Below are 15,786 nucleotides of genomic sequence, written 5' to 3'. Positions count from 1 at the left end.
TTGCAAGACACCTCGCTGCAATGTTGGCACAGTGCTGTGTGGCCAGGGAACAGGGCGGGCCCTGCCAACCCTGTGGAGGAAGGAGCCAGCTTTCCGACTCTGGCACCCTTTCCACTGTTAGATGGAAGCAAGGGTATTCAAGGCAACAACCCAAGAAGATTGCAGCCTGCTCAGTTCCTCCATTGATTCTAGTAGAGGTTCGTCTGAGTTCAGGAACTTTCCTTTTAAAATGCAGACGTGCCACGCCAACGTGGCTCCACCTGCTATTGTCAAGCCAGTCAATTTTCTTTCTGCTTTGGGCATTGGTGGTTATGATTCGACTACTTCCCTCCCAGCTGAGATCTGTTGAAAAAAAAAAGGGAACGAGACAGGCATTTCGGTAGCATCTGTCAACATTTAAAATGTGCTCAGCCAACAGACCCCCTTCTTGAATTTATCACAGAGAATCACATGCATGCAAGGGGGCGTGTGCAAAAATGTTCACTACACACTTGTTTGTCTGTAAAACACTGGAAAGAGACCAAATGTGTCTACCAGTAGGTAATGGCTAAGACTGCTATTCGGTCACACCGTGGAATACTACGCAGTAGCTAAAGAGAAAGGGAAAGATAAATGTCCATCATTTACTAGGTTAGATTTCTAAGTCACGTCATTGAGTAAAAAAAAAATCCAAGTGGCACAACATGTACAGAATTATTCTGTTATGTACAAATATATGGCAAATCCATCCCACAAGATACTACTCTATATGATCTGTGTGTGTAAAAGCATGGAAACAGGCTTTAAAGGATTAGAAGACCCTACCCCACCCCCAAAAAGGAACAGTGGATACATCCAGACAAAGGGAAACAGAGTTGCAGGGGAGTAGACAAAGGGCACTGGAGGCTTTTCTCTAGCATTTGAAGGTTTTATTTAAATGGAGAATATATATGTGTGTCACTTATGTCATTTAAAATTAATTTTTAAAAGGTAGTGTGGAAATGGAAATATGTTTGACAGTGCGGTAGCTGTCATATTGTCCAAACATATCCACTGCTCCTCTCTGGGGACCATCATGTTTGTCTGTCCCATCAACGTCAGGCTTGGCCATATGACCTGCTCTGGCCAATGAAAGGTGAGCAGGTACAGTGAACATCATTTTGGAACAGACACTGGGGGGGCCAGTGTGTGATCAGCCATATTCTTTTTCCCTCTGCCATAAGACTGGCGATATTTCTCATAGAGGCCTGGATCCCCGAGTAGACAAGTGTGGAGCAGAGCTACAGCCATCCTGGGAGGGCTAACGTGATGTAATGTGTAACGTGAGCAAGAAATAGACCTTCGCTTTCAAAGCCACTGAGACTCTGGGACCATTTGTCATTGCAGAGAGCCTAACCTCTACTAGCTTATCCTTGCCCAGGGAGAAGAGGAGAGAGCAAGCAGGCATTCTGGAGCAGAGAGTGCAGGGGGAGAGGGAGACAAGGTTTGGGGTCAGAAAGGCAGGGAGGTCCTGGCGGGGGGTGAGGAACACCCTGAGGAGGATGCTGACAGGGAACTGGGGTGTAAAGGGGCAGAGACGAATTTGGCCAATTTTTTGACTTTGCCCGAGACCTGTCCTCAATTGCCTCCTGACCTAAGACAGCAATTTGTGATGGAACACACTGTCCGTTAGCAGATGGCACTTCCCTAGACTCACTGGTGAATGTTTCTGGGAAGTCCTGAGAACTTCTGGAGAAAACTCTCCCAGAGTGTGCACATTAGGACCTGCTGACGCACAAGGCACGCGCTGCCCTCACAGAGTCGGCAGGTAGCTCCCTCAGCATCTCAGCCCCCACTTGGGGAAGTGAAAACCCCAGGTTCGTTTTGACTGAAGACGCAATTTCAAGACACACACAGAAGAAGTGAAGTCACAAGATTTTATTACTTACAAATCCCAGAGGCAGGGGGTCAAGGGGTGGAGTGGACCAGGGGAAGGCCAGGCTTCCATCCCAGGTCACGAGTGAGCAGGAGACAGAGAGCAGGGTAGCAAGGACCTCTGACTCATAAGGCGGTTGGGGCAAAGGTCACCAGCTTCACAGACTCAACTCTAAGTGCTTACTTAAAAAGGTGACCCAGGAAAAACCAAGCAGGAAACTGTGGCGGGAATCCTGAGCTCAGGCTCTTCCCTAAATACCAAGCCTAGGTGGGAGCATGGCTGTCATGCTATAAAATGCCTGGGCAGCAACTCACAATCGATGTTCTCTCTTCACAATGAGGTGGCAATCCTAAACAGCCCAGGACAGTGCCTGGCATGTAGTTGACGCTCGTGAACATTCATTTCTATCCCTTTTCCTTTCCCTGAACCTCACGAATGGGTTACAGGAAAGACTGTAATGGTCAACTCATGTCTGTCCACCCATCTCCAGAAGCAGGGGTGAAACAAAGGTCACACTCCGGGAGAGAAATCAACCCAGACTCAACACAGCCACCTGTCTCAGAAGGACATTCCTAATGCTCCCCAACAGCTGTGTGGCCACCAAATTATATTCTTTCAGTGAGTGGTTCATGTTTCTCCAAACAGCCACTTGCTGGTCGGCCTGTTGTGCATGGATCGAGATGCCATCCAGGGGGTTTCTCTGCTCCGTGTGTCGGCACAAACATTCAACTGAAAGCAAGTTAAAGGAGTGCGCGGGGTCCTTGTGCAGTAAACTGGGACCTGGGTCTATAAAACCACTGGCCAGCCAGGAGCAGAGCCTCCTGAATACCAGGCAGGGCCAGCATGGGAGCATGGGCCATCCCTTCAAAGGAATTTTTATTCCTAACAGGCACGTAGTCAACTTGCCCCGTGGTCCTTGACGTCTCTTGCCACTTCCAAGTACCTCGGCTCGGGTTCAATTTAGCTTCTGTAGTAGAGTAAGTGTTGGTGGGAGGGAAGTCCCCCCTCCCTCCGCCGGGCTTAGTTCAAGCACCAGGTGGAGTTGACCCCACTCTCCACTCCCAGGAAGGCATGGGACTTGCAACTGGTCAGACAGAACATTTCATTCCCTTGGTTGTGGCAACTGGGTACACCATTCAGAAAGCGCACGGTGCCCTCGAGACAATGCAATTTCTGCTGGGAATGTGGCAAGTTCATAATAACGGACTCGACTCTGGGAGCACGTAAGCATGGAGCTGCTCGGGCCACCATATGGAAAGGTGAAGGTGAATTAACTAGAGAAAAGCATCGACTAGAAGGAAGAAGAGAAGGTAGCTGGTGGCATTGGTTCACTTCCACATCAAACCATGCCTGATTATCCCTAGAATTCGTTGTTACGTTATCTAATACATCCTGTCTCTGATTTCGGTCGATTTGGGTTGGCTCTGGGTCCTAAGACAGAAAGAGCCCTTGCTAACACATCTTCGGTCCCTTCGGCCCTCCCTCAGTTTCCACTATGATTGAGTTTGGTCAGACGCAATCTCTCTGGGTCTCCTACTCAGGACACAGATTCCCTCCCACCTCCTCCCTTCTGACACTGACAACGTCACTTCCCGGCCCTTGGAAACCTGACTTTTGACTCCCACAGCTCCAGAGCTCCCCCAATCCAGTGACTCTGGGCTATCTTTATTTGCCACTAGGTGCCAACCACCACAGAAAACCGACCCATGCTATCCTAACTCTTCCCGCACAGGCAGTTGAGACTCTGAACCCAGAGACAGAGGAACAACAGAAAGCGTCACTGTGCACACAGAGGAGAATGGAACCAGTTTTCCCACCTCCATACAGCAGTCTAGAACATCAGGGCCCACCCTCTGAGCCAGATTGGAAAAGGCCCAGGAGAGTGCACATGCTGCCCCTGGGTTATTCCTAGGCCAGCCAAGGGGACAGTCCTGTCACCCACAGCCTGGGTCAGGCGGAGCAGACCGAAGTCTCCCTCAGGGAGGCCACGGGCAACCCTTACACTCTCATTCACTTTTGCAAATAGCCACTGAAGTCTCTCAGCTCAAAATTTCCCCACAGTAAACATGGACAGACAGCCCCACCTTCCCCCAAACCTGTCTCTCCCTTCAGACATCAGAAACAAGCATCCTCCGATTCTAGAACCTGGAGCAAGAAGGAGAACAGGGATCTAAATAACCCTCCCTAGCCCCACTCAGCATCACCTACGTCAGCAAGAGCGCCCCATTGGGAACGGGCTCCTGGAGGGCCCTCGCTCTCATAGCTCTAGCAGGAAGGAGAGATGCTCACAACCCCTTTAGGAAACGGACCATGGCATTCAGAATCCTTGTGGAGCAGGGGAATTGCAAACATCCCATATCGAGGGTGTTCAGCACGCCGTGAAAACCATCCTCCATGTGGTGCCAAGTCACCGAGACTCCCAGGTCCTCCAGTCTCTTCTTGTACAATAGCGAATGGTCCCGCAGAATGTCGTACTCACAGCTCACAATGCAAGCTTCCGGGAGCCGAGATATCACTTCATCTTCTGCAATCAGGGGTGAGCACATCAAATCCAAAATGTGTTCTGTCTCCAGATAGGCACCCTCATTCAGGGGCGCAGGGGACGCCTGCCGGTAGGCTTTCTTCTTAAACCTCTCCGGGATGTTTTCTGAGCCCAACCACTTTCTATATTTTTCCCAGACTTGGGCAGGCAAATGGCCACGTTCCATGACAACGTTTTTCCAGGAGGGACTGATGTCCAAGTAACAAAACCAACAGTAATAGATAAAATCGTGAGTGAGCAGCGGGACATTCTGGTTCTCCTGAAAAGAAGGGAGTTTGAGATCCAAGAGTTCGATGACCGTGTAGAGCAGGATTTGAGCACGGATCTTAGGGAGATCTGGCTTGTCCATTAGTTTTTGGCAAACTATTGCCGCAATGCCCCCTCCCGCGCTGTCACCACAGACCACGACCCGGGCTGGATCCACCCCGTAAGTCTGGAGAGACTTCAAGAAGTGGATGGTGGCCGCGATAGAGTCTCTTACCGGCGTCGGAAACTTACTCTGTGGCGACATGCGATACCTAAAAAGAAATCAAGGGACACAGCTTACACTCATCACCGTAGCAGAGCCCAAAACACCTGTATCTAGCATCTTTGAGCCCAAATTTCTTCCATTAACTTCTCTTTCTGAAGCCTGAGCAGGTGAAATTAAGGTTTGCAGCTTAAATGAACTGAAAGAACCAAAGCCCTCAGTGCTGGCACAAGGGATCAGTAAGTGTTAGTTGCTATTTCCCGTGTCTCGACACCAATTTGGGGACAGGCTGTGACCACAAGAACCCTGTCATCACCTGTGGGACAACAACTTAGCTCTCCACCAGAAACTTAGCCCCGTCCTTCTGAACATACCTGATGGTGCCTCCCTGATGCACACCTGCTCCGGTTTTTTATTCTTTTATCAGCAACCTCAGGCTGGCCTGGGTTTAGATTCTAATTAACCCTGTCACGCTCACAGGTTTTCTGGGGGGGACCTGGAAAACTTAAATGCCAGCAGGGGCTAGCAAATCACAGACGGGCTGCCTCCGGACCAGCCACCTGCCCTTGCGCCCATGGCTCTATGCTCAGGTTGCTGCCATGAGAGTTCACCAGCTCGGCATTATTAGACCTTCCCGTTTTTCAAGAGATTCCAGAAATCTGGATTTGATGAGAAAACTCACTATTTTAAACGCTGGCCTCAAATGAAAAAAAAGAAGGAAGGAAGGAAGGAAGGAAGGAAGGAAGGAAGGAAGGAAGGAAGGAAGGAAGGAAGGAAGGAAGGAAGGAAGGAAGGAAGGAAGGAAGGAAGGAAGGAAGGAAGGAAGGAAGGAAGGAAGGAAGGAAGGAAGGAAGGAAGGAAGGAAGGAAGGAAGGAAGGAAGGAAGGAAGGAAGGAAGGAAGGAAGGAAGGAAGGAAGGAAGGCTCTCCGAGATCAACAAACCTTCTGCCAACCGTTTCCATTCTGATGCCCTCTGTTCTTAGCTATCCGGGAGAGCAATGCTTTCAGCTCCTAAACCCTGTCTACTTTTGAGCCATAAAATAACCTTCTTGCAGAGCTTTGCTAGTGTAACCTCCTCACGACCTCTTGGTTCAGCACAACCAGAACGGGAAGGCACCTAGCGGCCAACAAGACTTCGACCCCGCGCAGAATGGTTTTGGGGCCGAGAATTGTGAAGTGAGGGACTTCTCCTTGTCTCTCTGCCTCATCCAGGACTGACTTCTGTATTTTTTCACTCTGCTCAACTAGCTGTGCCACAAGAAAGCGGGGGGATGTAACCCCACCGAGATGCGGACGATTGGTATTTCTTTATGGCATGTGCACTGAAATGAAACTGCAGGAAATGCTTCATCAGGAGGAGCCGCCATGCCACAGTGTGACAGTGTGTCAGGCAGCAGGGCAGGAGAACAAGCCCACACCTCTACAGTGACCACTCTTTGTAGGTGTCCAGTTTGTCTGACGTGGAGGCTCCGCGAGGGGCTGTCCCAGGTCTCTCCTACTCTGTGTCCCCCAAGCCCTCTTGGAGGTTCCAGGTTGGAGGGGTAACTCTCAGACCAGTTAGGAGAGTGAGTGGCTTTTTCATTTTTCTCACTTCCTTCGGTGGATCTCACCTGGGTGGACTCCCTTTCGGGAACACTTGGAAATGTGCGGGTGCCCCGGTGACGGTGCAGAGCACTGTGGGCATTTAGTGGAGGGAGTGTCTGGAACGTGCAGGACGTTGGCTGTGAAGCTTGGCACCTGAGCTGCTTACCTAAACCCACTCCCCAGCTTCCAAGTGATGCCACGCACAGAACGGCCTGGTGAAACGTACCCCCGGCCACCCTCAGGAAGGAGTGCGTGTGCTCAGCCTCTCTGTCTTCCCCTCTGCCTTCCTCTCCTCCTCGCGGGCTCCCCTGTTCTTGCTGGAGTTCCTACCTCCCATCTCGTCCCATCCCCCCAGGTCACAGCCTGGTTTCCCCGCCCTTTCCCAGCCTCCGCATGTACTCACCCCACTGACAGAACCACTGAGTCACTCTCCTTGGACAGACGACAGCATATTTTATGGTGGGTTTCTAGAAAATAAAGGTTTTCAAATTCACTAGGAAGGATAATGGTCTAGCCGAGCCAAACCATCCCCATCAGCTGCCCCCTTCTCACTGACAACCACCACGGACAGAGCGCTTGGCTTACGACTATCCATTCACAATTTCTGAGCAGCTCTTTGGCCATACAGCAGAGTGGGTCAGTGTGTGAGGTCTGGGATCAGACCCGAGTTCTAATCGTGACTTTGCCTCCTTTTACTTTGAGGTGAAGTAGAGCAGGGGCAAGTCCCTTCACTCCCTGAGGCTTGATTTCCTCATCTGTAAAATGGGAATAATGATAATAATAGAGCTGGTGGGAGTTTCAACGAGGTAATGCACATAAAGAGCTTTCATGTGTAAGAAGAGGCGGGCCACGTAACTACTAATATTCATAGAAATCAATTCATAGATACTGGCTGTTATAGTGGATTTTGCAGCCCGTACCAAGACCATGGTTACAGTAAATCCCCTATTCTCGAAGGCTTCTACTGGAATGGCTCCTGGCATCCCACAGATTAGAAAGCGTTATAAAGGTGTTTTTCCCCTCATTCCCGGAGGGGCAAGGGAATTAAGGTAATAAAATTGCCTCAATTTTTTGTTTTCGCTCTCATTCGTTTTCCTCAACTCTTTGGTCCTCCTGTCTCTACCACAATTGGTCTCAAGCAATACCTGATGTGAAACAAAATGATGTGTTTTCATTTTTAAAAGAATCCTTATTTCCAACTAAGTGGCAGTGCTGGTCTCACATCACGGCGACTGTACTAATGGCACTAAGTCGTACGCTTCCGAACTGTGAGTTTTGTGTTGCGTGCATTGCCTCTGCACTGAGGTACCCCTGCTCTCCGCAGGTTTGCTTCAGGCCTCTCTGCTTTTCCGACACCTCTACATTAGTGCCTGTTTTCACAAACCAAAAGAATTGGAAGAGGATTTCACTTTTACAAACCAGGAGGTGAAAAGCAAACACAGCGTCAGCGTTTGTTGTGCAGGGAGCCATTACAGGGGCAGCCGGCACCCCAGCAGCCAGAGTGGCCCCACCCTGTCCCTGTCCCAGGAACTCCACCCAGCATCACAGCCTCAGGCCCCGGCGCTCTGAACTGCGTCCCTGAGCATCTGGGCTGCATCTCAACGTACTCTGTGTGTCCGTTAGCAACATAGGTCCGGAGATAACCGCTTCGCTTTGCCTCGTTTCGGCTTATAAAAGATGTCACAGGAGTGCCCTACTTTTGGATAGCAGGGAAACCTGCAGAGACATCCACACACATCCACACATATGAGGTCTGACAAGGAAGTTCACGAGCTTGTTGCGCCGCTGTTGCTAACCTTTTTTGATATCAGAGGGATTATTCATTATGAAGTTGTACCAACTGGACAAACAGTTAAGCAAGTTTAGTATTTGGAAGGGCTGAAAAGGCTGCGTGAAAAAGTTAGACGACCTGAACTTTTCAACCAACAATTCATGGCTCTCACATCACAACAGTGCACCAGCTCACACTACTGTCTGTGAGGGAGTTTTTAGCTAGTCAACAAATAACTGTATTGACGCACCCTCCCTACTCACCTGATCTGGCCCCCAATGACTTCTTTCTTTACTAGAAGATACAGGAAATACTAAAAGGAAGACATTTTGATGACATTCAGGACATCAAGGGTAATATGAGGACAGCTCTGATGGCCATTCCAGGAAACGAGTTCCAAAATTGCTTTGAAGGGTGAACTAGGCGCTGGTGTCACTGCATAGCTTCCAAAGGGGAGTACTTGGAAGGTGACCATGGTGATACTCAGCAGTGAGGTACAGAGCACTTTTTCTAGGATGAGTTCGCGAACCCAATTGTCAGACCTCATACCTTCTATGTGTACATACATACGTATTCCATATCGCTCCTTATTTCCAGAGAAAGATCCGTACATTCCATATCTTTGCCACCTGAATGATCTGGGGCCCACTAACTGGTGCTCCCTGGTCATACAGCAGCTTTTAGACGCCAGGCAGACGGCAGGAGTGCTGCCTCCTGCTGGAAGGACGGTGCCCACCCTCCCTCTCTGAGGGGTTGCAGTGCAGCCAGGTCTGGGGGGAGAACTCTTACTCAAGCTCCCTATGATGCCCCCACCGCCGTGGTAGAGCACAACGCCAGGCCTCAGGGTGCAGGAGGACGTCTTGGGCTGGTACAGTTTCACCGGGATAGTCCCGAAGAGGAGGTCCGTGACCACGACATCCGGATCCTCCTTTAGTGGCAGCAGGTCGTGCATGAAACGGACAAATCTGGGCATAGAACAGATGCGCAGTTTCTCAAAAATCTTCCCCTGTTGGTGAGAGAAGAGGAAATGCAGTGAGAAGGATTTTAGCGTGTCCCAGATGGAGTCCTGGAGGACTACGGCTGCCACACGTACCCTCTGCAAAGTAACGGAGGGCAGACTGGACCACAGCCCGGCCGGACCCTCTCTGTGTCCCCATCACACCTGCAGAACAAAAAATCCCAGGCCCCCGCTGCCCCAGCACCGCCCCTCTCAAATCGCTCTCCGTAGACCCCAACACCCCAGCCCTATAAACCAGGGTTCTGGCCACCCCTCAAGGGTCCCTCAACCTGGGATGTCCCCACCCCCTGAGGTCCCTGCTCCAGCTGGGCCGGGACATGACCGAAATAGCCCCTCCTGGACCCCCCTGGCCAATGTGGCCCTCCCAGCATTTGTTTCTATTTTTAAGATGTGATGACTGCATTGTGGTTATGTTTTTTAAAGGCAGGGGGTTCTTATCTTTTAGAGATACCTACTGAAATACTTTTGGATAAAATAATACAATGTCTGAGATCTGCTTTATAAGAAAAGGGAATGTGAGACAAGGTGGGGCACAGTTGAAAGGAGATTGGCGAGGAATAGATAATCATGAACGCAATGGGGTGTGGACCTGGGGCTCCTTTCCAGTCTCCGTCTCCTTTCGTGGATGCCTGAAGTCTGCATAATAAAATATAAAAATGAACAATCAAAGTGGGCTCTCCCTGGCCACTCTCTTTCCAGTGTTTCTTAACCCTTTCCTGTGCCAAGGCCATTTGGCTTTTAGTGAAGTCTGGGGACCTTGTTGCAGAATGGTTTTGAATACACAGGGATGTGGGATTACAAAGAAAGGCAGCTTTATTTAAATATACTTATCAAAATATGGAAGTAAATATGTAATGTAATATTGTGTGTGCTTCCTTATTCGCATACTGAATAGCGGGATTTAGTGACTGGTCTAATCCTGTTGTAATCTCAAAGGAAAGAGGTACACACGTGATTTTTCACAATATCTGCAACAGCTGTTAATATGCTCGGGAAATATGTCACTCCTCTAGGTGACAAACTTGCAGCTTCTCTTGTCACAGCTGTGGTTTGTTACCCTCCTTTATAATGGAAGGAAATACTACATTTTCATTGATAGTTCATGAAAATGAAGTGATTCTTACCCCATCCAGATTCATGGACCCCTTGCATTCTGTCACCCTTGGAGGTTCGGGGGACGCATGGAGAAGCCCGACTTCCTGGTCTTACTTTCCTCACAGCATGTGCCACTCTGTGTCTCATTCTGCCTGTGTGTTGCTGTCTCCCCTTATCTCACCCCCACCCCGCTATTCCCTGCCCCCACCAGGAGTCTCCAAGCTCCCTGCAGGCGGGCTCTATCTGGGACTTTGTTTATCTCGCCCATCACTGAACCTCAGAGCTAGCACTGATGGATGACACACAGTAGTTGCACAACACATCTTGGTAGAAAGAACAAATCAACGCATAGGAAGAAGGCTAATATTTAGGGAGCACGTACTCTGTGCCGGGAATGGGAACACACATTCCAGACGGCTCAACTCACTGCGTCCCCACAAAGTGCTATGGAGTCAGGACTATTTTTTCCCCTGGTTTTGCAGATGAGGACACCAAGTCCCTGTGTTTGAGGAGCCTGACTAGAGACTATGAGAGTCGAGGCCACAAAAGGCACAGGACGGAATCGTGGCCTCCCGTAAAAGCTGGCTCTGCAGGGAAGAAACCTTTGGCCCCTGGGTTCTTCTCCATCCAGAGCTTCGCATGAGAATAGGAGCTTGGAATCGCTTTTCATTATGTAACATACTTAAGAAACATATTTTCTATATTCAGTTTCCGTCAGCCCTCTGGAACAGCACAGCAAATCCTATTGTCAAACATGACACGATTCTCTCCGTGATCTCTCTACAAGCATTTTATACAAAAGTAATTGCGGTTTTTGCAATTATTTTTAATCTTCTAAACCACAATTACTTTTGAACCAACCTAATACATTACACACACCAAGACTGACAAGCAGAATTTGACTAATGACATAAACAGTTTCCCATCTCTATAAAACAACGGTACGTATTTTAAGTCACATTCTGTAGCGTCGCTCATCTGTACTAATTTGCTAATTGGCCGATGTGTCCGTCTCTTTTGTCGTTGGCCCGTTCTAGCTGGCAGGTAGGTAGTAACAGGGGCCCAAAGATTCAGAATAATTCATGCCTAGCTCCGCACTACACAGCGTGGTGAGCGCTGTAAAACAGTGAGACCGGAGGCAGGGCCAAAGAAGGGGTGGGAGGTAGGCCTTCTATGTTTTCTAAATGAGAAAGTGAATCATTCTTTGAATTTTGGGGCCATCGGCCCATTCAGCTTGAGAATCCCTGGGAAGAAGTCACTGTTCACCTAATAGAAATGATTCAGGTTTGAGACTATACGGTCAGCCTCTACCGCCATGACATTAGTGTCAATTCAGCTAGAAGCTTCTGGTATGTTTTCCCACTCTCTCCTTAACCCTCACAACAAGACGACAAAAGAAACATAACACTCACCCATGCCACCAACAGCAGGAAGATGCAGTGGCAGACCCGCAGTTTCTTGGGGTGGCTGATACCTGCAGGGATGTCCGCAGTGGTGAAATGGGTGTAGAGTACCCACAGCCCAACCCCCACGAAGGACACGCAGAAGAACACGCCGGCTGCCACAAGCAGCGCCAGGAGAACCCCCATCGTGCTGTTTCCACCACAGACGAGGCTGAGGTGAGTCTGTGCGCAGCGCAGGACACTGGAGCCAGCATACCTCGTTACTTATAGCACAACCTGCCCTCCCCACCTCCTCAGCTCCCGCAACCATTGACCCTGCCCAGGTGAGTCACAGACTCACGTGAAGAGGTGCTTCTAACAGAGCCCACGAAAAGGAGAGAATGGCTCATGCCGGCTGACCCAGCTGGACATGAGAGTGCCAAGGTTCCAACTTACATCCTGGCACTGGTGCTAGATGTCACCATGGCCATCACAGACATCCCCCCACCTGTCCTCTGACCTCTTCACCCTCCTCCTAATTCCTGGCTACCCTTGCTATGCCTTCCTCTGCCAAGGAGGCCCCAGGGCATTTGCATTTGCTGTTCTCTGTGCAACATCCTTCCCACAGGTGTCAGCTGCCTCCAGCTCCTTCCCTACTGCATGTCTCTGCTCACACGTCACCTTTTCAGTGAGGCTGTCCCTGGTCATCTTATTTAACATTGTAATCCCCTGATTTGCACTTTTATTGAGATCTCCAACCACATCTAGGTGTGTAAGGAAAAGGTGGGGAGAGTCAGGAGAAACAGTGAGGTCTGATAAGCGCTGGAGGGAAGGAGGGAGACAGAAAGTGGAGAGGCAGACACTGCACCAGAAGTGACGGGAATTTTAGTGTTAAAAAACTTAAATAAAAAAACATTGTAATCCCCATCACCATTCCTATGCCCTCCCCCCACCTGCGTACTTCGTCTTTATGGCCTTTATGTCACCTGAGACAACACGTACTTCACTTGTTTGTTTATTGTCTTTAGAATGGAACCTCTGTGAAGACAGGCATTTTGGTTTATTTTTCCTTGCTTCACCCCCAGAGGCTAGATTGGTACTTAGTAGGTGCTCAGCAAATGCCTATGGCATGAAGGAATGAATAAATAGACGCTGTCCTTTTTATCGTACAGCAGGAATAAATGGGCTCACCTAGCTTTCCAGGTTAGGTCAGAGACACATGTCGCTGTTCGAAATCCTCCCTAACAACCAAGTCCCACATCCGTGGGAATCGTGATGACATCTGCCATCTCTCCCACCTCCCCACGGTGGGATCAGAGCAGTGGTCCTCCAATAGGAGAGATTTTACACACACACCCGACGCCCTACCCCACCAGGAGAGATCTGGCAGCATCTGGAGACAGTGTTGGGGTCATCACGTGGTGAGGGGTGGGGGCTGGTACTGGCATCTCGTGAGCAGATGCCAGTGCCGTTGCTAAACATCCTACAACGCGCAGGATGGTCCCCACCACAGGAAGTGACCTGGTCCAACATGTCAATAATGCAGACATGGAGTTGCTAGGACTTGGATTTAAATCCCAGCATTGTGATCACAAGCAAGTTACTTATGCCCTCTAGGCCTCGGTTTCCAAATCTGTAAGATGGGGATAATACTGACAGTACCCCCTCATGGAGTTGTTGGGCCTACTGACGGCACCTGGGACTGTAAAGCACAAACATGAGCCCGGCATGTGGGAACGCTCACTCGATGTCACTGAGTGAGGCTGAGACACTTACACGTGTTCTCCAAACCCCTCACTTTCCTCATGGGCACACATGACAGGCACACAGGAGGACAACGCTTTCTAGCCCCCTGATGCTTCTGGAGGGTCCAAGTGATGTGTTCTGGCCAGCGGGGGTGTGACAAAGCTGTGGGCCCCTTCCAGGCCTGGTCGTAGGTGTCCACACGATCCTCTGTGCTCCCTCTCTCCAGAAGGGAAGCACTCCTGACGGCTGAGCCCCACAGTGGCAGAGCCTGGATCCCCGAGTCACTCTTGGAGGTGAGAGGCCCAGGAGGGGACCCTGGCAGCAACACCTGCCAGGCGTTGCATGGTCAAGGCATGCAGGTTTGTTGTGTGGAGCTCTGCAGATGTAGGCCTGTTTGTTACGACAGCTAGCCTCTCCTGATTCATACTGCTGCAAGGACAGACAGCGGGACATCTCTGGAGGACTGCTGCAATGCCAACGTCGAAATTTACTTCAATTCTGCATAACACTTGCTCACTTCCTTGGGCTTTCATCCTCTGACTGCTCAACACAGGACTCCTCCCAGGAAAGCCACTGGTTCTGACACTTGAGCCGTGCATCCCAGCCACCCTCTGAGAGGGACAATGAAAGGACAGACTGCAGACACCCGTGGGCTCTTCCAGCTCTGCTCCAATGTAGCACTTCCACACCGGGCCGTTTACGCACCCTCTCTCTGTTTTCAGTTGCTCCTACAAAATGATGCTGAGGTCCCTGCTCTGAGCCAAACCCTTTGCACACGCTAAAAGAACAAAGCGTGGGTGAGGAATGTCACGTTTTGGTTCTGCTGATAGGAAGGCAGTTGGAAACAACCAAGTGGAGATCTGGGCAGATGAAGAGCTGGGCTTGAATCTTGAGCTGCTGTGACATGAGAGGCTCATTTGGCAAGTCAGAGCCCCCGGACTTCCTACAATGCTCTCTCCACAGGGGACCACCAGGATGGGGTCCCCCCACTAGGACTTCAGAGTCTTCAGCAAGATGATAGAAGCATTCAGATGATCAATACACACGGCTGGAACCTGTGTTCATGGATTTCTGGTATCTGGGGAGGAATCAAAGACCAGTGATCGACATGCTCTTGTCTCTTCTCGGTAATACTCTCAACCCCCTGAAAGCATTTGTATCCTGCATTGGAGGAGGGAAAACTCACTCCCCCTTGACCTCCATGGAAGGGCAGGCACTGGACCAGGCACTTTCATGATTTGCCCCATCCTCCCAGCTTCGTATGTCGTGAGCATCGCCTGCTGAGAAACATAAAAAGGACTCGTCTGTGAGCAAGAATCGTGCTGGTCACCCAGTTTGAAGAGGGGAGATTTGGAGGGAGGCTTGAATCTATTTGCACCCCCACTTCCTCCTGTGCTGGAAGCTTTCTCTAGCCAAATGTAAACGCTGGGCTGTCTGACCAGTCTTAGAAATCCCTCTCTCGTTCCACAACACTCTCCACTCCCATGGCTCTAAGGACTGCTCACAGACATTTGAATCTTCAGCTCCAAGCTCCCGCCAGAATTTCAGGCTCAAATAACCAACTGTCCTCTTCATGTGCCCTTTTCTGTCCTGTTTCTTTCCCATCTCAGCAAATTGCCGTGCTCTGGGTCCTACCAGAATCCCTAGAGTTCTCCGTGACTCTTCCTGTTCCTGCAGCCCTCACAGCCCTGGGCCTTTCGAATCTAGACGCCAAACACATGTATATGAATCCTATTTATTATTCTCAGTCACGGCTCCCTACCCCTTCCCTTCCAAGCACTTTTGAATTTGGAATTATATTTGTTTGTGTTGCCTGCTTATTTTCCGTCCCCCCAAGGAAATGACAATTCCAGCAAGGAGCTGTATCTATTTACTCCTACCAGCAATAAGCAACGGTTTCCATTTCCCGACACCCTCAATGACAGTTGCCCTCTTTCTCATTCTCGCCAGTCTGATGATTGAAAAGGCACACCTCGCTGTTGTTTTAATTTACATGTTTTATTTTTACTGAATGTGAACATTTTTTTCATACACACGTAGCACTTTGTTTCCCATTCTGTGAATTGCCTGGTGACATCCTTTACCCATTTTTAGGTAGGTTTCTCTGGTTTTCTGATGATTTTCAGTAATTCCTTATGTCTTCTGGACATCTCTTGCTACTTGCAGACACTGCATGTTTTATTTTTCTCTGAGATGGTCATTTTTCTGATAACTTCTCTGTGATGTCTGTCTTGAGCAGAAATTCTTAAGCTTTGTGTGGCCAAATTCACATCACTTTTTGCCCA

General features: G+C 49.7%; 1 protein-coding gene across 1 annotated transcript; it reads right to left on the bottom strand.

Moving 5' to 3' along the window:
- Positions 1-2,851: 2,851 nt before the first annotated feature.
- LOC117027776 (arylacetamide deacetylase-like 3) lies at positions 2,852-12,031 on the bottom strand. Its single transcript, XM_033115893.1, has 4 exons — positions 11,786-12,031; positions 9,050-9,266; positions 6,893-6,956; positions 2,852-4,954 (listed from the first exon to the last, which is right to left on the bottom strand). The coding sequence occupies exons 1-4, from the start codon at positions 11,960-11,962 to the stop codon at positions 4,180-4,182; spliced, it is 1,233 nt and encodes a 410-aa protein (XP_032971784.1). The 5' UTR covers positions 11,963-12,031; the 3' UTR covers positions 2,852-4,179.
- Between the last annotated feature and the right edge of the window lie 3,755 nt (positions 12,032-15,786).

This window comes from Rhinolophus ferrumequinum, chromosome 9 (genome assembly GCF_004115265.2).
Source record: "Rhinolophus ferrumequinum isolate MPI-CBG mRhiFer1 chromosome 9, mRhiFer1_v1.p, whole genome shotgun sequence".
NCBI classification, from domain to species: Eukaryota; Metazoa; Chordata; class Mammalia; order Chiroptera; family Rhinolophidae; genus Rhinolophus; species Rhinolophus ferrumequinum.
Note: the sequence above shows the minus strand (reverse complement) of the source record. Positions and strands in the feature narration are given on the sequence as shown.